Source organism: Solea solea, chromosome 1 (genome assembly GCF_958295425.1).
Source record: "Solea solea chromosome 1, fSolSol10.1, whole genome shotgun sequence".
NCBI lineage: Eukaryota > Metazoa > Chordata > Actinopteri > Pleuronectiformes > Soleidae > Solea > Solea solea.
Window position 1 is genome coordinate 11,476,828 of NC_081134.1, and position 23,451 is coordinate 11,500,278.

Consider the following 23,451-nt stretch of genomic DNA (forward strand, 5'->3'; position numbering starts at 1 on the left):
ACAAAGTCATTTTTATTAATAGAAAGAAAAAAAAGAGCCAAAAAAAAACCAAACCTTGATACACGCATTACTTAAGAAGAAAGGAGCACTCGCTCGATTGAGGAGCTTAAGGTTAAGCTTTACCACGCCGGCACTTTAGGATGTCTGTCAGCCAGTCTGAAGGTCTAAGGAAAGTCTTGTTTGTACATTTTTTACAATTCTGTATAAGTCTGTAAAATGTCCCACCCATTCCGACCAGTTATGATACTGTATGTACCCATTGGAGGCAAAACTGTGGCAAAAATCAACCTTGGTCCGAAAAATAAACGTTAATTGTGTTGCTTCGATGCTGAAGGACACTATAAAGAAAGTAATAGACTTATGTTGGGGTGATATTGTATGGAGACATGCTCATGAGCAGAGGAAGCACCCCTCTTTTGTTGACGTTATTGTTCACAAACCACCTCACTGTGAACCCTACTTCATTGCAAATGATGACTAATCAATGGCCACTGTATACAGACTCTGGGAAATATACAGAAGGTATAAATCAAGGTGGTAGCTATGGGTGGTTACTCTCTCTTTGATGCAGGGACGATGATGTGTAGGTATTTCTTTCTTAACATACATTTCCATTCTTGGATATTTCTGCTGCTCCATTTTTTTTGCTGTTTTTCTACCCAAACAAAACTCAGGTGGGAAGCCAGCAGGGATCCATGCTTGGTCACTGCAGTACTTACAGATGCTAGTGTGCTTGTGAAGGGGCAGTCTGTGTGGGAGACCATGAACTTCTCTACAAGCTCTTCTGTGACTAAATCAGCTTTTAAGTGGGGCTCAGACACAGCAGGGTAGTTCTTCTGCACACTGTGTGTGATTTGATGCAGTCCACATCCAGTTATCAACTTCTGTTGATTACAGAGGGAGAAAGACTTTGATGCAGCATCAAAGAAAATCTAAGGACTGCATCTTCTCTTAAATTATGCAAAACATTATAAAACAATGCTCCTCCTGGTCTAAAAAATGTTTTTATATTAAATGTGGTGGCGTATTGTTCACACAAAATGTGACGTCTGTATTTACAGAACGCAAGCTCTCTAAGACATTACCTTTAAGAGTTGTGCTGGGGTCACAATGCCTAAGGAAAGTGATGGCAAAACCCTAGTGTTTATCGACTTATATTTTGTTAAAGATAAGGAGGATTGCATGTCACACTGTAAACCAGAAAAAAGTGAGTCTGAAAGTAAGGTATTTTCTTTGTTTCTGGCCTGTGGCCATATGGACATGTTCCTATTTCACTCCTTGTTTACTCAGAGACTTTGTCCCTTAACTTGCAGTGCAGTGCATAAATATTTTACTACGAGTTGAAAAGACAAGCCAAAAAAGTGCACGGGCCTGAAGCCAGAGAGCGGGGAAAAGGATGCAAATGGAAAACAGACAAATGACAGAAACAACAGTGCCTTCCACATAGTGGAGGCACTGGAGCGGAGCTGAGAGAATGTCACTTAGGTCACAGGGATTTGACGGATGAGCTTTGGTACTGGCTCTGTGTGACCTCGCCTTTCAACCCCTCTCAGCCTCAATGACACAAACAAATGAACACACACACACACACACACACACATACAGAGTGGTAAAGGCCCCTAGGGGACATACAGTATGAGTGCATACCCTGAAGCACAGCACACGCATACATTTAAGCACATACCTACATGCCCACTCAGTCACAACATGCAGTGCATATTGTGTGACAAGCAAGGCAATGACACCTTTTCCACATTGTCAACTGTGGCTCAGGCGGAAATTCTTGACCCATGCTTATCCATAACTCTAGGCCCCGTGAGCATGGTAGAACACATCATAGGCATTTCAGAAACATTATCCACACAAAAATACACACCTTCCCTATTGACCACATATTTTTTTTGTCACAAACTGTGCAATAAACTCCAGTCGCCCAGCCTTTCACTCACTCACTCACCAAGATCCGCACAAAGTGAAAGATCTGACCCATCTCTGGACGTCCGCCTCATCATTTGTCACATCCCCATTGAAAATGCAGTTTCAACGTATATATCTGTTCCACCAGGAAAAGCTTTGACATGGAAATAATGGACAGCTGGATAAAAAGGAATGATAGATTAATGGACTAATGGATGAATGACTCCTTAGAGGGTTTGGCGAATAAAAAGAAGAACATGTATATGTAATGAAGCAGCAATTCAAATCCAAATAAAGCCACAGCTACAACGGGACACTCGGTCTTTAAAGTCTTTGAATGAATTGCTGCACATCACCTTATGAGACTAGTGCAGTCCAAGCATTGTCCTCTGATCCTAATTAATCATGACTTTGGTAAGCAGCCAACAGGGAGGGAGGACAGCCTCCTTCTGTCTGAAACCACCACAACATTGCACCAGCATGAACCCACATCCAGGGTTAACACAATTACCAGCATGTCCTCCCAACCATACATCCAGCATCACACCAGAGGCACTGTAATTGGTGTGCCTGGAATTCCAGGGAAAAATTAGAAAAGCCGCAGAGTGAAAGAGATGATTCATTTGCTTAAGGAGGAGGGCGATGGTGATGTATATCACTTCACGTCAGAGCGACTTCATTTCCCTGATTCCCTCGGATGCTTGCTGAATGGTTAGTGTCACAGCAAAAGAGGCCACAAAGGCGAGGGCACCACACACGGACCTGTGAACCCCAAACACCCCCCCATGCACGCCTGTGTTTGCTTGGTCCTCAAAATTCAAGGGATAACGAATCGTGAGAACTGGTGACACGAAAGTTCTTAATCAACTCTGGATTTTCAAAAGTAAATGGGAAAAATCAGATTACGTAAAATAATAATAATAACGATTGGCAAACCCTTAAGGAGCTGGCTGAAATCATCCACAGACATTAGCTGACACTAGCATCCCTAGTGATGCACTAACCTCTTGTTTGTTTAATGTGGTCTTCACTAAATTAAATTATTTTACCTCCTCACCTTGAAAAACTCTTTGGTTGCTTTGGCTTCAGGTATGATCGAATCTCATCCAAATATGATGCATTTGACTAGATGTCAGAGCTCTGTTGATTTGGGTGGAATAAAGATAGTACTTGAATTTAAGAACGTGAGATTTTACCTGGATGCAACAAACAAAACAGAGTTTTAACCTTAAATTAGTTACAGCCGTCACACCTCACATGCTCTATCGACAGTCCAGACTTTGTTTGCATTAAACAACATCAAAACAAAACAACATTGTCAATATCTATAATCCAGTCCCACCTTTTACATCCCGTTTTATTAGCAAGCTCGGGGAGACGAACAACAGAGGCACTGCTCATCTTTGTTGCTACATACGACCTATTCAGCAACTTTTCTGCCACAGGAATCCAGCAGACAAAGCAAATGTATTCTCAGGGAACAATTAGCTTTCAGTCAAACCAACGTGAGATTGTATCTTCTCAGGCCCTTATAACACTAACTGTTTATACCTGGGCTGCAATCTCCTGCCAATTGGCTGCCTCTCCTGGGCTTAGAGTGCTGTGCTGTGGGTATGTGTTTGACAGTGTAACCAAGAGTAATCATTCTAGCAGAGAGTAGGTTCTATCTGAGCCTTGCCATTAAGCTGGGAATAAAACTGATGTGCACATTTTCACCTATATTTAAATAAAGACTAATTATAATGTGAGAACTCGGTATTTGTACCTGGGTAGCACTGACTCATGGTTTGACTGCAGGCTTTTGATTTCAAGCTTTGCCTGTACTGAAATACATCAGAAGCTAATGCTAAAATAGACACGTTTTAAATAATAATACTCAGTTGGCAAGTCTTGAGTCATGTACCAAGCCTTTAACTTTGAGTTTTGTGTCTTAAAGTCATAATGTGTACTGAATGAATCATATAATAAGAATAATACTATCCTATACAATCATATTTATTAAAGTTCATTTGTTACAGGAACATTTTTTGAGTTTCCTTCAAAATTATTTTGAGATTTGGTCAGGAGTTAGAAATGTTATTGTATAAATGTGTCCCTTTGACCTCTGGGAGGTGATGATAGCATTTCTTACTATTGTTAAGAACTTTTCTAAACCATCATTATAATCTTAATGTGATTTTAAGTCCACAACTGCACTAAGTTACTCATGTAGGACTGTTGTACGTGTAATGTGTGTAGGTTTATTGTACTTAAAAGAAATGCAGTGGCAATGTTCCAGTTTTGCCTGCAGAAAACTAGCACTAGCACAATAATGCAGGCAGCTAAACACATCAGCAGTAAAAACGTGGAGTCAGTGAGGTGATGCCACACACTCACACACACACACGTGTATGACTCTCATCTCTCTCTCACGCACACACACACACACACACTCTTAAATAAAAACAAAGTGAAGCGTGCTGGGAGTCCTAATGACCTGCGTCATGTGTTTGTGAGGGTGTATGAGTGTGTTTTGAATTAGGAAGAGGAGAGGCAGAAGATGAACTAACGACAGCTGCTAATAATTACAGATCTGTAGTGTGGAGGAGTTAATGAGGAGCCAAAGCCTCCCATGATGCCCCAGTAATAATGAATGAGGAGTGAGGGAGAGGGAGAGAGAGAGAGAGGGGGGGGGTGCTGTCAGTTTGAGAGGCCGCAATGCCCTTTGGTTTCTCTGCACTCTGGGCATGTCAACGAGAGAGGAGCCTTCCCAGAGGAGACTTGTCTCCACACTAATGAAGATGTGACAGACCTCCGGTCCGTGACTTGCAAAGTGTAGGAAAGAAGAAGGAGAAGGAGAGTGAGGGAGAAGATAGAGGCAGCTCATAAAATATGAAAGGCACAGAAAAGGTGAAAGGTTTCTGAGACTTTCAAAAAGAATGAGGCAGTGTCGGACAGAAGCAAAACTGATTAATAGGCTGTTCGATTGGAATGTTACAACTGATGTAGTACTGTCAATAAAAAAAAACAACACTGGAACCCTACACATACATCACAGGCATATAAAGAATATGATGAGCACAAGAGATGACATTATCCATACCTCCTAAAGTGTGAGTAAACCTCTAAATCACTTTTTTTTCCAGGTGCAGGTGCAAAGTATTGAAAAAAATCAGATTAACTACAGCCTCCCTCTTGTCAAACACCAACTACTGTATTCAAACTATGCCACTGGCTTTCCTAGTCCACTCTTTCGTCACCCTCTTGTCTCCTCAGCACAAGGCTCGTTGTCCCAGACTCCTCCCCAGCTGCAACTCAGTGTCAAATTTCACAACCAGACCAGGACCCCTGCTCAGCTTCCCGCTCTCCCTTCTCTGGACATTTCTCAAAAATCAGACATTGGGTGGAGTTAGCTGTAGAAGAGGGGGTTTGGTTGCGTTTTAAGCCAAGTAAATGTTCTACTCACCAGAGAGCTGGTATAGCTGGGATCAGAAGTGTCGTCCTGAAGGTACCGTGACAGGCCAAAGTCAGAGACTTTACACACCAGGTTGCTGTTGACTAAAATGTTTCTCGCAGCCAGGTCACGGTGGACATAGTTAATTTCTGAGAGGTACTTCATCCCGGCGGAGATCCCGCGCATCATTCCCACCAACTGGATCACTGTAAACTGACCATCATTTTGCTGGAGGATATAAAGAGACACACATACAAATGATGATTTAAATGTTGTTTTTTCACATGATTAACGCTTCAAATACATTTGAATATAAGATATAAGATCTGAACATGAGAATTACATTTTTCATCAAAGGCTTGCATATCTAATTTCAATATTGAACTAATGATTATTTTTTAAACTAAAATTAACCTGCTGTTTTTTTCTGGAATAATCAAGTACCTGTTTGGTCCAGACCTGAAAATTATCTTATTTTGTCCAATAACCAAAATGAATCTGTTTTAATGATGTTGACACCAGAAAATATTGACATTTGGGTTTAGGATTAGCTGAAACAAGCTTGTTTTAAATATTAAACAACAAAACGGATCAAATTGATTATCAAAATGGTTGACAATTAATTTAATAATTGATTAATAAATCATTGCAGCCCTAGAGCTAATTACATTAATCAATTATGTAATCATTCCATACTTAAATGTGTGGAATATTTTGAACGTTGTCAGCATAAAATACATTTCAGGAGTTTTAGTTAAAGGTCATTTTAAAGGTTTCAAAAAATCTGTTTGTAGTCCAAACTGGGATGAATTTTAAGATTTTTATCAGCCATAGTTTTTATCCCTACCTTACCCCGTTCAAATTGTTTGAATTTCACACTTGACCAAAATGCAATCTTGGGCTTGACAAGATTAATAATGTCCAGAGGGAGAGTATAGGCTACTTGTACTAAAAAACTAAACAAATGAGTTTCCTAAACCCATTATTGCTCATTGCACTGTAGGTGTTACAGCATTGTTCCATGCAGGCTCACAGGCATTCGTGCCTCTAACATGCATGTATGTGCCCCTCCTCCAGCGTGAACGCTCTAAAGAGCAAGCTTTGAACCTCCGAAACACAGTTACAAATAAGAGGGAAAGGGAGATCGATGGAAACACAAGTCGGATGTGGCGGTTAGCAAAACCAACTTCAAAGAGCCCCTTTAAACCCACCCTAGATCAAAGTGGACTTGAACACCAATCCATGAGATTGGAGGAGAAAAAAAGCAAGTTGAATATTGATTAATCTGAGTGTCTGCTCAATCCTGACTATAAAAGAAAGGGTGAAGAGTCCATGAATAGTTGCAGGCATTCACAGGGAACTTGAAGGTCAGAAGTGAGACAATGTTCATCGTCATGAAACACAGGCACTGGATATATTACGGTGGCTCATTCCACTTGGTAAAGGATCGCTTGTATGCAATTTTCTCAAACTGATAAGTGATTCATTTCCAATTAGCTCCTCGCTCCCATAATGCAATTTTTCTATTCAACTTCAGAACATTATGTATTGAATGTTAACTACTTCTTATAGAATATATAATGTTTTCACTCACCCGGAGGAAAGAGTCAAGAGCGCCATTCTCCATGAACTCCGTGACGATCATGACAGGACGGCTCTTCGTGACAACACCCTCCAGTCGGATAATGTTTGGGTGGTCAAACTGACCCATGATTGATGCCTCAGCCAGGAAGTCCCGCCGCTGCTTATCCACGTAGCCCGCCTTCAGGGTCTTAATCGCTACATAGATTTCCCTTTTACCAGGCAGCTTCAAGCGGCCCTTGTACACCTCCCCGAACTCACCTACGAGGGGAAGCAGAGAGAGTTGCACAGTGGTTGCTCTGTCGAGAACAAGAAAAGGTCAACTTTTCATAATGAAATTGTGATCAGACAAAAGCTTAGTGGAGTTTATTGCATCTAATTCTATTCATTTATCAAACCTGTTTGCATTGAATGTCCCCTGACAGAGATATTACCCAAACAGCTATTATAGATCTTGATTTAGTCTATCTCAAGTGTTGTTCAATACTTCCGTGGTTTGCGCTTCTTAACAGTGTGGCTCGTCTGACTCACAGTAGTCACTGATCCTCAGAGTCTGGCGAGTGTCTTCATATTCAGTTGCACATTATCTGCAACATTTTTTGATTAATTATCACCACTTTGATGTCCTGCAGAGACGCCACACAGTGAAATCAACAAAAAGCGGAAATTCTCAATTAGTCACCCTGCATCCTTGCCCCTAGCCTGTCTCTGTCACTTCCTCACACCTAGCTTGCTGAGTGGGCCAATTCACATGAGCTGTCCTAGGCCTAGTCGCATTACCAGGACAATTTTAGCTTCTATGTGATCCAACAAATATGGTATCACTGTGCCTTCTGTGCTAAAAGGATACATTTGGTCCCAAGGACAATGTTTTTGAAATACACCACTGTTTTAGGCTGAGGACAAAATGACTATTGCATCTAATTTATACGTTGAGTAAATGAAAAGGGATGAGAGAACGGTAGAACAGGTTACAAAGCAACTCTAATAAGATCCAAAAACAGAGAAGCGCAGGGAATAGGCTGCAAGGCTTGAGTTCTTTCTAAAGCCATTAAGTCCCAAGGTAGCTGGCCTATATCCTGCTAGTGCACTTGACATAGGCTCTTCATATGTTACCATCTCATATGGCTGCCAAAAGAGAAGGACGTTATGACCTTTAGCAGATGAAGGCCAAACCTGCTTGTATGCAAGCACTTTGAACTAATTCATGAAAATATGGAAATCACAGTTCCCATTCACCTCGTGTATACAAACCCAATCACACTTGATTGTTCATCACCATCCATTCACAGTACCTGCACCAATGACTTCCTCGATCTTCACAGTGGAGACGTCAATTTCCTTGGCGAATTCCCGCACAGCTTCATTAGGGTCTTCGTAGGTAAAGGGGTCAATGTAGATCTTCATCCCCGGGGAGCCTGAGAAGTGGGTCGGGCAGCCCAGTGGGGAGGGGCAGTTAGATATGTCGGCTCGCAAAGAGAGTTCTAGAACAACCAAAGTGCTCAATGAGCTTTCCAGAAGAGACACTATATATATATATATATATTTTTTTTTTTTTTTAAATGACTAATGTGTTGTGGTAATGACTGATGAATACAGTGAAGTCTTAGTCCCTTTGCTACTGAACACAAACGTTTAATATTATGTTGTTCTATGTTCTATGGGTTAGGGTGCAGGTGGGACAGGCAGGTGCACTATGATACTCTATGTAAATATTAACACATATTGCAAGCATTAAATGGTGTGGATGAATGATTATAGGAGCAGCATCAGTTACAAGTAAAGCAGACAACAAAATGGAGGTTTGATGATTCATTACTTGTTTGTGTGTGTGTGTGTGTGTGTGTGTGGGGGGGGACTCGGGGTGGGGGTAGACCAAGAAATGAGTGTCGAAAGAGTAAATGCAGACAGATTTTTTTCTCCCTTTTATCCCTTACGCTAGCAGTCTCTTCTCTTTGATAGTCGTAAAACCAATTTCCCACAGCTTTCCCTATAGAGCTCATAAAGAGATAAAACCACTGCACTATCAACTAGCTTATTATGCTGTTCTCCGATAGGTGAGCCCAGTTCACACACTGGAGATGTCTGTGAAACGGGGGACACTTTTTATTTGTCGCCAGACTGCCGGAAAAACACTTGTAAACAAATTCAATACAAGCTGACATAAGATAAACATTACAGCAAATAAACAGACGTAAAATCATCATTTCTGCACTGACACCCAAGGGCAGCCCTCTTTTCTCGGAGCTGTTTAGTCAAAACCTTGGCAGCCATGATTGGAATAAAACCATCTCCATCAAGTCAATTTGTGCCTGCTACTTTGCATAAGCCACATGGAGGGAGGGAGGGGTCTCAAGAGACAGAAGGAGGATGCGGTCTGGTCTTGGAGGGATCAAGGTGCCTCACCTTGCTCTTGACTAAAAGCTGATTCTAGTTATCACACTAATTGTCTTGAACCCTGTCTGTGTAAATGTAATTGCTCATTAGAGATTCCAAACAGATTGGATTCAAGTTAATCCATCAGAGGTTTTCCAGCTTTGCATTCCATAAAATCCTTCTGTTGACAAGTGTTGCCAAGCCACTCGCTTAGCAGCACCACTGGGTTGGGACTCGGAATCTTAGCAGGGAGCATACAGTACAACAGAAAAACACATGAAAACCCACTCAAAAATCTTAATCACGTATGCACATGTCCATGCACACACTGGTACCAACCCATTACTTTCTAATTCACAATTCAGAGTCCACTTTGATGTATAATTTAAAATTCAAACAGTTTATCTCCCAGCCTCCCTCTGGTACAGACCTGGTTAACTGGACTCATCTTTTAGGGGCATCAGATGAAAAATAGATTCCTCCCTTAATATTTCATTGGTTCTTCATCTAAGTGTGCGAAGCGAATGTGTCCAAACGTCTGTTCTATTTTTACCTGAGACAGCACGGCCGCTGCACTGACTCAAGGGCAAACAACAAATCCTATAATTCCATACCTTTCCAAATGAGACGGCGGAATGAAAGAATTGATTAATTCAGGGAATTTGCTTTATAAATGTCAACAAAATCCGTAAGCTATGGCAGAACACCTCAACTGGTTAACAGTAAATTTGTTTAGTGAAAATATAAATGATAAATTCATCACTACATTTAACTGTGTTATTTCGTTATGTCCTACATTTAGCCTGCTGTAAGTTGCCCTGCTAGTTTATTTAATGCATCCACAAATCTACAGTATGGTAGTGATGTTTTTATTAATCTATTACTGGATACGGGTGCAATCAAATTACTGGTCCTAATTACATAGAGCAGTGTCAACTATAACCTCATAAATGCACACATTTTCCAGTTAAGGGAAGTCTTTCATGTGTTAGCTTTTTAGCTTCTTAATCCTTACTTTTTAATTCAGCAATTTCAGTGAAGAGCAATTACATGTTTTAAATGATTATCTACTACATTTCCATTTCATGCCAGTCCAAGACGCACGACTAATACTGGCTCTGTGAACACAAATAATTATCCATCGTTTGATGCCACAAAAGCATTAGTATGGAACTCATACAACATACAAAAGTATGGGATTAACAGTCTCATTGGTTCGGACCTGTGGTTCGTTTTCATCTTGTGACTGAAAGATAGCTTTCTTCAGCAAAAGGGGGATGATCTATAATACTCGATAAAATCGAAAATAAGGCGAAAACAATTTTTTTTAGTATTTCTTCTTATGTCTTACTGAACTTAGCTTTATGCTAGGGTTTATGCTAGAGATGGGAATCTGTATCGTCAGTATTGATATCGGTCTGATCACTGGATGTGATATCAGGCAGATACAAATCAAGGATACAATCCAAAAATCCTATATATCACATGCTTCACTATGCACAGACTGCAAAAAATATTTTAGCATTTTAGCTGAGCATGAGTCATGTTAGTGCTGTTTATTTCTTCTTTTTGGGGAGAATAATATTTGTTACACAGTTGGAGAATTATGTCTTTGAAATGACAGCTTCATAGTCCATAAATGGTCTAAAATGACTGTATCGGACTAACATCGCAATCGGTAGCTACTCGAGTTTGTGATATCGGTATCGTATAGGACACAAAAAAGTGGTATTGTGCCATCCCTAGTTTATGCACTGGAAAAGGGAAACACACTTACAGTGAAAAAAAACTTACTGTAAACATATTTGGCATCTAACCATAATTGTTTAATGGTCCTTTGAATCCCTTTCCAATTTATTGTAAGTGAACAGATGCCGAAGCACAAACAACAGCTGAAGCAACAAAGTGACAAACGGGGTCCAAACTATAATGATTTAAGATGTGCTAGTAGTTTTATGCAAAGACGCACTGGGGCAAATACTATGCATGCGTCGCTTAGAAATGTTACTCTGTTAATTAGGCGAAGTTGACAGACTGCTGATGTGTGGAAAAGTGGAATAGGGAGTAGATGTGCAGGGAGAAGAAATATAAATTCTCTGATGCAGTGAGGTGTGAGTAATATGATGAGGGAATGAACACTGGAAATACTAGCAATTAAAAACAAAAAAACCCTAGCTTTTCCTTTGTGGCAATGGCATGCATGTTTATGACAGTGTCTGCTCTGAAGTTACGGTCATGTATTGGCTTAATGTTAAATGTTCAGTTAGACTTTCATGGGAAATTGCTAAATTTACAGTGAAAGCAGCATCCCACTTGACGGCTGTCACATTAGGTGGGTTGGAAACGAGGAGACATCACCTGATGTGTGTGTGTGTGTGGCAACAGCTGGAACAATAAGTAGCTGGGTGAAAGCCGGCAGCACATTTTTGGAGAATCGTCCAAAACAATTGGCTGAGCAGTGCTATTTTATTGTTGCATTGAATGCTGTAATTACCCTACTGTCAGTCAAATCTTGATAGAATAAAGGAACACAATGCATCATTGGGTGGGGGATTACTTCATGTGTTTGCAGTGTGAAAGTTGAAGTAATAAACCTGAGAGTGGGCTTGTATTTCCTCTTCCCGTTAAATGCCATATTTAATGATGAGAGCGGCAAATAGCTCTGATCTTTTGTTTATTTCCACAACTCCTGTTAATTGCATTTCACTCTCTCAACGATAGCTAGTGACAAAACCGACTCTTCTGTCAACAGCAGTTTTAATGAGCCCCCTGCTGCCACTGCTGAAGCTGTGGCACGAAGTAACCGCGTCGAAACGCTTTGTTGCGTTAGGCTCAACAAAACTCAATCCCCTCGAGTGAGCCCCCTTTTCAGACTACAGGGCGAGAGAACATAGCCTTTCTTTTGAAGTATAAAAATTAGACACATGATTTTGTGTGTGTTGACATTATGTGTGTATCCCACCAGGCTCTTTCCCCTCATCATTTGGCAGCGGGGGAGTGCTTAAAACATAACTCAATCATGGCTATCATAAAATTCCTGAGCGATGGCTGTCTCTCAGTGCCATTGTGGAGAGAGAGGGAAATGTCATTTCCGTCAATTGACGACTGCTACCTGCAGTCATTTATCTTGTACCTCAGCCCGCTTTTCATGCTTTTTGTACATTTCATAACATGTTGTACATAATATGAGAGCTGCAAAGCATTGGACAAAGAAATACATTTGGGTTTCTATTAAATATAATAATACATGAGAGCACTCAGGTGGTACAGTGCTCTGAATTTCTCATTTTAACAATTAGCAGCTTATCAGTTGTTCAACTGCAACTGGATTAAAATAGCAGCAGTATTAAATTTTGTACACTTTGTACCTTGCACACTGCCAAAAGAAAAGTGCCTGGCTCATGTTTTACATCTTTGTCTTTCAAAGGGCAGCTCAACTCTTTAATTTTATTACCCCCCCCCCCCCCCATTTAAATGAGGTATAGATTATAGATTATGTTAAATGGACTATCGCCCCACAATATAATGACATATTTATCCTGAAATACATAATCAGGGACAAGAGTTCAAATCAGGATGAATATATGGAGAGAGATATGGAAATGTGGGACAGGAAACTAGGTACTTGCTAATATGAACTCTAAATATCACGGCAGACTCACCTCTTCCTGTGCTGTAATGTTGCAACTTGTCAGAGTACACGGCCTCCTTGGTGTATGCCCTTTTCCTGAGGGAGCGAGAGAGAGAGAGAAAGAGAGAGGAATGAGACAGGATAAACTAGGTCTTATTACTGCTCATTCTCTGTTTTGCCTGGAAATGATGAGGCTGAAACTGAATCAGTTGCAGAGGTTAGCAATGGTAAATTAAGTTTATGAAAATGAGCTGATTTTTAATTAGATCTTGATATGATCTCTCCGCTTTTCATCCATTTCCTCTGCCTCGGCATCAAAAGAACCAGAGCCGTTTGATGAACACTTTAAATGTGTTCAAATGTGCACACAACACTGCCGAAAATTGACTTTTATACATCTAAAGCGTGGTGAAGATGTGATTATGACAATGTGATAAACTGCTGCAACATTACATTGCCTTGGGTAAATTAACAGGGAGAAGTAGAACATTTTGAGGTGATATTCCATTTGAAACATGGATTTGCTTTCCATTAAACTGTTTTCTATTAATAAAAAAAGCTCAACGAGAAGATGAGCAAGGACACATGTTCCAAAGTATAACCAGAGGATACAAACGCTCAAATATAAAACAGATGCATTTCCAAGATATATCTGCGCAGACATCATAACGTAATACATTATGTGGTGACCATATATGGTCAGATTCTAATTAAAAAACTTTATCAGCAAATAGAGAGCAGGGAATTAAAAAAAAAAAAAATTCCTCATGCCCTATAATTGTTTAATGCTATTAAATAAGTTAATATAGAAAGGAAAATGTGGTTACCTGCTGCACACGATGGAGATGGCAACAAGGGAAACAATGAAGACCACTCCTGCTGCAGCTGACCCTGCAATCAGAGGAAGCTGCTCCCTCAGCTCTGACTTGAAGTCATCTGTGTTACACAAAGAAGGAAAGAGAGACAGACAGACATCAATAATGGCTTAGGTAAGGCTGCAGGACCATGACTGTGTCTTATTTGAACATGTGTGTGTTTGGGAGGTGAAGTGGGACATAGGAGGTGATAGAAGCAGAATGTAGCAGACATATAGATCTCTTTGTTGAGAAGTGGTGACTGAAATCCGTTGAGCTTTAGCAAGACTTCCCTGACAGGTCGTGTTTGATAAACCAGGCGAGTGGCAGAGAGAGAGAGAGAGAGAGAGCTGATGGTTAGAAAGACCGAGGGGGGAGTGAGGGCAGGGCCCCAATCTTGCCTGATGTATCAGTCAGAAATGGACAGACAAGAAAATGCTGTTTTCCAGGTGTCGATCAGTCATATGTCACCCACTGCCAATCAGACATACTGCCTAAACGTGTTTTATGTACAGAGACCGATCAGGCCACCAGTAGATCAAAACCGATTAGATTAAAAGACAGACTCAAAGTGCTACATGGCTCTGTGTTAGGGCTAAACAATTCTGAATAAATATTTCATTCTTATCATTTCGACAGGAATTGCGATTGCGATATGATTCGTGATATCAGAGGGAACGATCATTATTCTCATTTTTATTAAAAGAAAAATATTACTGTGTGATATTTGTGCAGATCTGTGAGAGACAAAGGTGTTCTCTTCAAGACAATTCATCTAAATTGATATTTCGACACACATTCTGACTTTAACAAATATTGCGCCTCCTGCCATTTGAAAATTGCAGTAGGTCGTATTGTGATTTTTATAAGATTTCTATTACTTGTTCAGACCTATACTCTGTGTGTTCCTGTCTTCCCATGACTTTTGTTAGCAGCAAAAACCATTGTTACAGAAATGCACAATTTAGTTGCAGGCAAATGAGCAGCTTCGCCTGTGTAGAATCGGCCTATTGGATTAAAGTGACAAATGAGGAACAGATTTTATGTCTAGAGCTGAGTTAGAGCTGAAATATAGTAGGAAACACAGTGCGTCAGAAATTGCTCACTCTTAAGGTTTTGTTATTTTAATCAGGTATGTTTCTGATGTTCCAGCTACAAAGTTTTCCAGGCATCCTTCTCTTTGATTCATATTGGGTGGAAGGGGTCATCTCCCCTTCACTCACATGATGACAGCTAGAAATCCCACAACCGACCAGTCCAATGGAGAATAAGCTCCAATTACAATCTGTTAGTTCCTAAAGCCTCAGCCAATAACACGACTTAAGAACTGCAACAACAGTAATTGTACCAGTGGACAAGGCACCTCTTTCCATCACACCTGTCATTCGAGCCTGTGATGCGTGCGTCTATGCGTGTTTCTGTGTGCAGAAGAACACCTCGTGTAGGTGTATGATGACGTGCTGACAGGAGGACAAAAGCGATGTGTTTTGAAAAAGGACTTGTGCGGCGTGCAGAGGTTGGGTTTGTGAGGCAGTGTGAGGGTGAAAGACGAGATTGGAAGAGTGACAGGAGGTGGGGCCGTGTGTGTGATTTTCAGCTGTTCCTTCGTGTCTGGTGCTAATTGCCACGACGAATGTTGTGCTGTGGCAGCATGCCAACGGATAAAACATAAACAGGGTTTGTGTGAGCGAGAGGGATGTGCACGCTCAAACTGGCATGTGTTTGAGGGAACAATCATTTGCAAACCAAAGTGTGTGTGTGTGTGTGTGTGTGTGTGTGTGTGTGGGGGGGGGGCAGGACTGCAACTGCTCTGCACAGGTAAATAGCCACAACAATCACCTTCATCATCATCATCATTATTATTGTCCCTCCCATCTTTTCCTCCTTCAAGATCAACACCATCACCCGTTAATTGTTATGTTCATTATTATATTACGGCGTTGCAAATGTCATCGATGTGGCTTCACTGCAGGTTCATTGTGCCAACGAGTCACACTAAGGCGGCACTCGAGCAGATTTTATGAATGCTACACACATTCAATCAAATCATTAATCCATCCAGACGCACCACGCTGTGAATCGTCCATCCAGACTGAATCATGTTAACAGTCTTCACTTCTTGGCAAGGCTGTGAAGACTTAATGTCGAGATATTTAAAGTCACCGCTACAAACTCTCTGCTGCACACACAGCTCCTTGCTCTTGCACTAATAAACACGGTTCCGTAACCTTGCCAGGATAGCAGGTGTTGGAGTCCCTCTTCAGCCTCTTCCTCTATCCAACAGTCCAAGCCACACCCCATGGCAAAAAAAATTTTGCTCATCAACTACTAATCACAGCTATGAATTCTGGGATGGCACTCCAGCAACAGAAGGACCGGGTGAAAAACCAATTAGCTAAGCATTTTGGATCAAGCACAGTTAGTTGCACAAACAAAAGACACTCGGCGTTTGACAAAATTCAAAGCACCCACACACACGCCCAAACCTGGCTGCGAAGGAAATGAATTTAGCTGTAGAAATAGAAGTGCAATCAAACATTACACTTCCCTTCTGTCTTCCCTACTAATACTAATGAAACAACAAATGCAGACAGAGTGTGAGTTAGAGGGAGTTAGATTGCATGGATCTGTGTGTGTGTGTGTGTGTATGTGTGTAAAAGAGAGAGACTGTGAGAGCTGCATCTCCTGGCTCGGTGATCCTTACCATCTGTGAGGGTTTGGAAGCACATCTTGCTGCTATATTTGCCAAAGCCAGCTACAGTCCGTGCCCGCACCTGTACAACATAGACTGTACCCGGCCTAAGGCCCTCCACGCGAGCGGTGTTGGTTTGGCTCCGCAGGATGGTGGAGTTAATCTCTGCATGGTCCTGGAAAGAGCAATGAAAACAGGATGCAGGTTAGAGTTGATTTACTGAGAAAGTGCCAGCAGGGAAGTCTTATTTCACACAGTTAAACCAGAAAGTGCCCTGAAGAGCAAATATTGCCACCGACACTTAAAACACCCTATCTGGCAATGTTGGAAAAAATAGAGGAAAATAAAAAATCCAACCCCTTAATCAGTCACCCTTCCACAGCATTTCATGGAAATCAATTGGGTTGTTGTTGTTGTTCAATCCTGCTAACAGTCGGACAAACAGACAGGCAGACAAATGGCACCAACACACACACACACACAACCTTGAAAAAGAATCCTGGAAAACAAGATCCAGTGGTGGTAGCAGGAGTTTGACAAACACACAACAAAGGCTTATGAAAGTGTACATAAAGGCAATAGTATGGGTAAGGTGGGCAGAATCAGGTTTAGGATGTGCATCCAAGTTGTTGTAAAGCAGACTTCGATGACATTAAGTTTCTGATAAATAACCCTAGGCAGATGGGAACATTCGATAACAGTAGAGTAGATACAGAGCAGACATTAGTGAAGAGTTAAGAATAGTGAAATGCATTTAAAGACCCCGAACCCATTAAACAGATATATGTTATGGTAACTTTCTTTTAAATGAAGGTGATATTAAAGAGATAGTACGTTTTAACACCAAATATAAAAACATTACATCAAGCGTACATGCATTAAAATGTACACCAAAGCCCAAGGATCACATAAACTGACGCCATCTCCTCACTTTCGAAATTAAAGGCAATTATTTCTCGCATATCACAAAGACCAGTAGGTACTTGTGAATAAAAATACCATTGCATATTGGTCTCCTCAGATGAAGTTTATGAGGCAGTTTAATTACTTTAAGACATTTGACCATTACACATCCGGATGTGTTATCTGAAGTAGGCTGGTTATTACAAACGATGATATGGAAATGAAAATGAAAAACTGTTCCTTGTATGTTGTATTTTAGGGTCATTCATGATGAATATCTGCATTTATTGTATGAATGAATAAATGCATGCATGGAGCCATCCATTATGTAAAGGTTTGGTTTGGTCTGTGGCCCCTGCACTACAGATTCAGCTCCTCAATCTCCATGCTCAAGAGATTTAGCCTGCTGCAATGTAGTTCAGGGCTTGTTGGAGGTATCTGCTACGGGGGATCAGTAATTACTTAGGCCTGTCACCTTTCCATAACCCAGACTGAATATGACAGCCAGAAAATAAGACTGCACCTACACTATACCCACTGCTGCAGGCTGCTGATAGCTTGAAGCCGATGTGCTGTAGAGAAGGAGGGGGCACTTCAAAGAGAAGGGGCAACATTCTCTGACGGTAAAAACAGAAGCAGAATATTTTTTCAAGCTTGGTAAACATACTATTGTTTAATGCTGAACTATATCTTATAAAACAAATGTGAATAAAAAAAAAAAAGTGGGGAGTGGAAAACGCAGATCGTCAAGGAAGAAGCGAGGGTAGGAAGGAGGGAGGATGGAGAATGATGTCAAGAAGTGATAAGAAACTCGAGGCAGAAGCAACCCACATTGAAATCATTATCCAATCTGATTGGTGTAATTGAATCATTCCGGTTGCTCCATCATTGAGCATACGAGGTAAACACAGTTATGAAATCTGCCCCCCACATAATGATGTGTGCAATCACATTAGCTCTTATTGGACACTCTGGGCTTGATGAAGACAAATGTTTGGGCTTGGGATGGGAGAGCATCGCACCAACACGGTTTCATTCTATCTCTGAGAGGAAAGAGATGTTTATAAATGGAACGCTGAATGTAATTGGTTTAGAGAGTTCAATCATTTCACAGACATTTTGTCCTTTGGATAACACAATCGCGCAGACACACGGGCATACAAATACAGTCAGAAAGTCAGTATTCCAAGAGCCTTGTGAATTCGAAAGAGATCCAAAAGACACAATAGTCTCCTATTAATCTAGTATAAGACTTCAACCACTGGGGGGTTATGATTTACCTGTTACAGCTATCAGTCACATTTTTCAGGACCACACCCCCATATGTTGAGTCTGAATGGAGGAGAGCAGACAGATGGCAAACAGCCAATGGGGGAGTATCCCTAGAGGGAGCATTAGCCAGGAATGGACCTTTCATGCTGCCAGTCAAATGGGAATAGTGTGACACACACACACACTCACACACACACACTCACACACACATCTGCCACTTAAAACACTTGCGAGCTGGCATTTGGCATCCAAGCAGGTTAGGGGATAGCCAAAAAAGAGCCATGCCAGGAGAGACTTCCAGCCATGAGAGGTCTTCGCCTGCTGCCAGTCAAATGGGGATTAGGAGGACCACACCCTAACTTGCTAAATAAGGACAGAATTGCAGGTGGGAAGGCAGATGGTAAAGCAGCCAATCAAAAGCGTTGCCAGAGGTGACAGACAGGAAGAGCTGTGGGGAGTTCAGTTTCTGCCGAGTTCACTGAAATCACTGGAACAAACGTGGCATGAATGGTCAACCTAATATGCAAGTGATTTATGCCATACTACTTAATATTTCCTTTCTCCTGAGGCTATATACATATGAATTATCTTATTATTAAGAAATCTTAATAAAAGCAGTCCTGTATTGTAACCTACTCTAAACCACCTAACTGTAGACCTTTTTTTTTGGTTATTCGATCACTTATAATGTAATTGTACCACATTTTACTGAATTGACTACATTTAAAAGAATATCTAAATTAGAACAGGATCTACTATAATCGTATTATTGGACTGCCTGATGTCCAGTACCTCTTAAAACTCTCAATTTATTTTTTGGAATTGCCAATTTCATACCAGTAGCCACTGCACTACTGCAAAATTCTCTTTTAATTTTGTCTCTGCCTATTTCTGCCACTATTTCCTGAGGTTTTTGAGGTTAGCTTTTCAGTCAAAGCCATTACTGCTGTTGTAAAGGCCAATGATAGCACTAGAAAAATCATTTTAAATCTCTCTCTCTCTCTCTCTCTCTGTTTAAGCCAAGCACCCAAAATGGACAGCATGGCCACCTGGCACAAAGGCAGGCAAACATGGTGGGATACCATGTGTCCTCTTCACAGGCTCACAGGCAAGCATGCAAATAACAGACTCACACACAAAATGTATGAGTGGGGGAGTGTATGAGGGAGAACACTCTAATATTATGTTAGTAGAATGGAAATGAAAGAAATAAAGCTTGCGTATTAATAATCCATGTGAAATGTACTGCCTAAGGTCAAACATAAGACAGGGGGAGTAACAATTTGAATCTCACACTCTAGATGGGGTTTATTACTAAACGCAAATAATAACCATAACCCATGTGTTCTAATCCAACAATACAGAAAACAGTTATTATTCTCTCACTCGGTTTCCTATTTAAACACTATTTTAAGCACTGCATGGTGACAGAAAACCAATAGCCTTGATCTCGCAGTGATTCTGAAGAACTACACATCTTTTGAGATGACTCTTTGTTGCTGTACAGAAACTGATGTCATCCATCATGAGCGGTCCAATCCCAAGTAGACAGCTCTAAGCAAAATGTGCGAAGCTGCGCCGACAACACGATTTAAGTTTGGATCACTCCGACCACACTGACCATAACGCATTTGGACGCAGTCCTGTGTCCTCTGACCTGCTGGTTATACAATGAAGTAACTTACAAGTGTTTCACATACAAAGATTTATTACTGGCCGCCCTCATAATATTAAGATTGTGAAACAAATATTGATTTCCCTTTTTGCACTATGTATCAAATTAGTCAAATCTTTTAATTTCGTCGCAGAGCTGCACAGTGTATTGATTTGCTCCCCTCATCTCTCTCTCCATCTGTCTTTCTCTTGCTTTCTCGCTCTCTCTCTCGCACACATAGACAACAATACTGACACACACGGACATAGTCGATGGATATATCATACATTTCAATGGTATAGGTCTAGAGGCAAAACAATTACAAAGGCACGTACATCCAAATTAAATGGGCACATGGCAAGATTGACAACACTATAAACAGCAAAAATTGTCAGCACACCACTTAGTGACATGTGACGTAATTACCAGTGTGATTGACAGTGGGTACCATCCAATACGTGCCTGGTTAAACGTTTCCAGTTGCAAAAACTGGCATCAAGTCGCAAATTCAGAGGCGTCACAGCGAGAATTTTGACAGTGGAAGCCCAGGTCCACTTTCTATATACAGTCTATGGGCCTGAGTAAGCAGGGTAGGAGACAAATAAAAAGGGAGAGCCAGAAAAGAGTATGAAGGAGGAAGTGTGAATGCCCTTGGAGAGAGCGCCACACAAGTCCTGATTTTCACAGGTTTCATTAAAAACGATCATAAGTCTGTACAACATTCATGTGCGTCTACAAAAGTGTTGCTCTTGGCTCTGAAAGGTGGCAGGGGGGAAAAGAAAAGAATAATACAGTCTTTCTCTTGGCTTCTCTTCTGAGGAATTGCTAATTTTATGTAAAGTACAAGGGAGACTTTGGGGGAGCCAAAAATGCAGATGGTGTCGTGCTAGAGATTCTGGTAGCGTTCTGAAAAAAAACTTGTAGTTGCTCTTTAATGTCTCACATTGCAGTGTAACAGTGCCCCTGTCATCCAGAGTGGATACACCTGAACTGCTGCTGACACTTCCCCACAAACACTGACAAGCTCACACATACACATGTTCCCTCTGACACCAACACCCAGAGAGCCATCAGTAACCAGAGCCACTAGCTGCTCCGATCCAGCCTTAATGGAGGGCCTGACCTCTGCTACGCCGAGTTATTTCCACCCTCCCTAAATTTTCAGGAAATGTGAGGAAAAGGCTGTGTGAAAAATGAAAAAAAAAAAAAAAAAAACAGAGTATGGTATCCTAATTTTCCCTCTTCAAACCTGAAGGTAACTTCATCTTGCTTCCTAATTTACAGGTTCCTGAGACTGCTTAAACTATAATGAGAAGGTGGCTTGCAGAAAGGGAGAGAAGCTTGCGGAGAGAACAGCCGTCAGCACTCACTGCAGCTTTTTTAGGGAAAAGTTCAAAATGGAGCCTTTTCCCCCATCAAGCCTCAGAATAAACTGTTAACGCGGGTAAAAGATAGTGGTAATTTTTTTCAGTAGCAAAGTTTGGTAACTAACCTTTTGTTTCTACCATGGTTAGGTCACAGGTTTGTTTCATGGAGGCTGACTTTAACATGAATTATTAGATTAAATGAAAACCTGCTGCAATAAGCATGTATATAACTGGTGTTTTTAATAATTTTGGCTTAAATTGTTTGTTTGAAACTGTGTGATACTGCATGACATCTGTGAAGGTCCTCAGTCATCCAGGATTTAATTTTAAGCAACTGGTGAGACTTTTCACCTCTCATCCAAGATGCATCTTCAGTTCTGTTCAGTTTAGACCTGAAGAAGCCTCTTGGGTGAGAGGTTAGACATCTTTAACTTGAACTGCAAGTCAGAAGACTGTATAATGATGCAATGTCTGCTTCTGATTCCGTAGGGCATTCTGGTAGCTCACAGTCAAGGTCATACAGGGCACAGTATCCCCTTTTTAAAACCATCTGGAGACCTTTGTCCAATGTCGTCCTGCAACCTCCTCGTTTCACAATGTGAACTCTCAAATAAAAGTTGGCCGTGAATAGACAAGAAAAAGTGTAATTCAAAGGAGAAGAAAAAACAGTTTCAAGTGACTTAGTTAAAAGGGTTTTTCTTGTGTCAAGGAAATTAACTTGTGGCAAAGATATGGTGTGATGATAAAAAAAAAGAGCTGACTTCCATTTTTGTCTTTGTTTGATTACCCTGAGGTATTACTTCACTCAAACTGTGACAACACCGCACTGCTGGAGAAGCCTCCATTGTAAATAGGTATAGGAGGCTTCCTGTGTGTGATGCAGTGTGGAGAAAGATAGCTCTCTGTCGTGCTAAGGACGAGCTGACTGTGCCAGGAATGCTGAGACAATCAACTCCATAACCGTAACAGTGTGACTACTCTCAGATGAATACATCGTGAGATGCATAAAAAAGTATATCGTGAGTATATAGCTGAGCCATTTTCATTAAATAATAAAAAATGGCAGGTTTTTTGTGATGATGATGCATTACGGAGCCTATGTTATCCATGAAACTGAGTGAAAGCCGTGTGTGCGTGATCGGCATAGTCATAGTGATCACTCTATAACTGCCTTTTATGATGGAAAAAGCCACATTGTGACTTTACGGTGTATCAGGGAATCCATAGCCCCAATAACACCACATGGTACAGTTTGGTGAATCACACAGGCTTTTGTGTTGCCATTGAAATAAAGAGAAAGGTATCAAATCAACAGAACTGTGCCATCCCAGTTCTTGGTACCCTTTCACTGGGGTACCACCCTACACAGGGTGGAGCTGAACACAATGCAGTCCAGTGATGTGCAATGGAAGGAGCAAACACAGTGCTTTTCTGTGCAGCCTGCAACCCTCACAAGCACAGCTTGTCTTTTTGTGATAAACAGTCACATATGCCAAGATGAAACAACACATAATTCTGTTGTCACGCTCTTTATGTAGCTGATGCACTGTGTAAATAGCTGGGTAATTTAACTATATAAGCCACATCGGGGCATACTATTCCAGACTGTACTGTGGCAAGGTGAACTGCACTGGACTGTAACACTTGGTGGGAAACGAGGATTACGGAAAGCTTACATGACTGACCTAATTGGTATGCAGTATAATTCCCTGCCACTACTGCATATGCAACAACAAAAGCTAATATGCATGCAAATAACCAAAGTGTACAC

At 41.0% G+C, this 23,451-nt stretch overlaps 1 protein-coding gene across 3 annotated transcripts in view; it reads right to left on the minus strand.

Annotated features, from left to right (window-relative positions):
* The window catches only part of LOC131458663 (ephrin type-B receptor 1-B), a 156,679-nt gene that overhangs the window by 12,822 nt on the left and 120,406 nt on the right, over positions 1-23,451 (minus strand). For 2 of the 3 annotated variants that reach the window (XM_058627880.1, XM_058627866.1), the window contains 6 exons: positions 16,497-16,659; positions 13,766-13,874; positions 12,970-13,034; positions 8,227-8,415; positions 6,945-7,192; positions 5,363-5,578 (listed from right to left, as the gene is read on the minus strand). In XM_058627880.1, coding sequence (XP_058483863.1) covers positions 5,363-5,578; positions 6,945-7,192; positions 8,227-8,415; positions 12,970-13,034; positions 13,766-13,874; positions 16,497-16,659 — 990 coding nt within the window. The remainder of the gene's footprint in view (positions 1-5,362; positions 5,579-6,944; positions 7,193-8,226; positions 8,416-12,969; positions 13,035-13,765; positions 13,875-16,496; positions 16,660-23,451) is intronic. The other variant, XM_058627874.1, reaches the window with a different exon arrangement.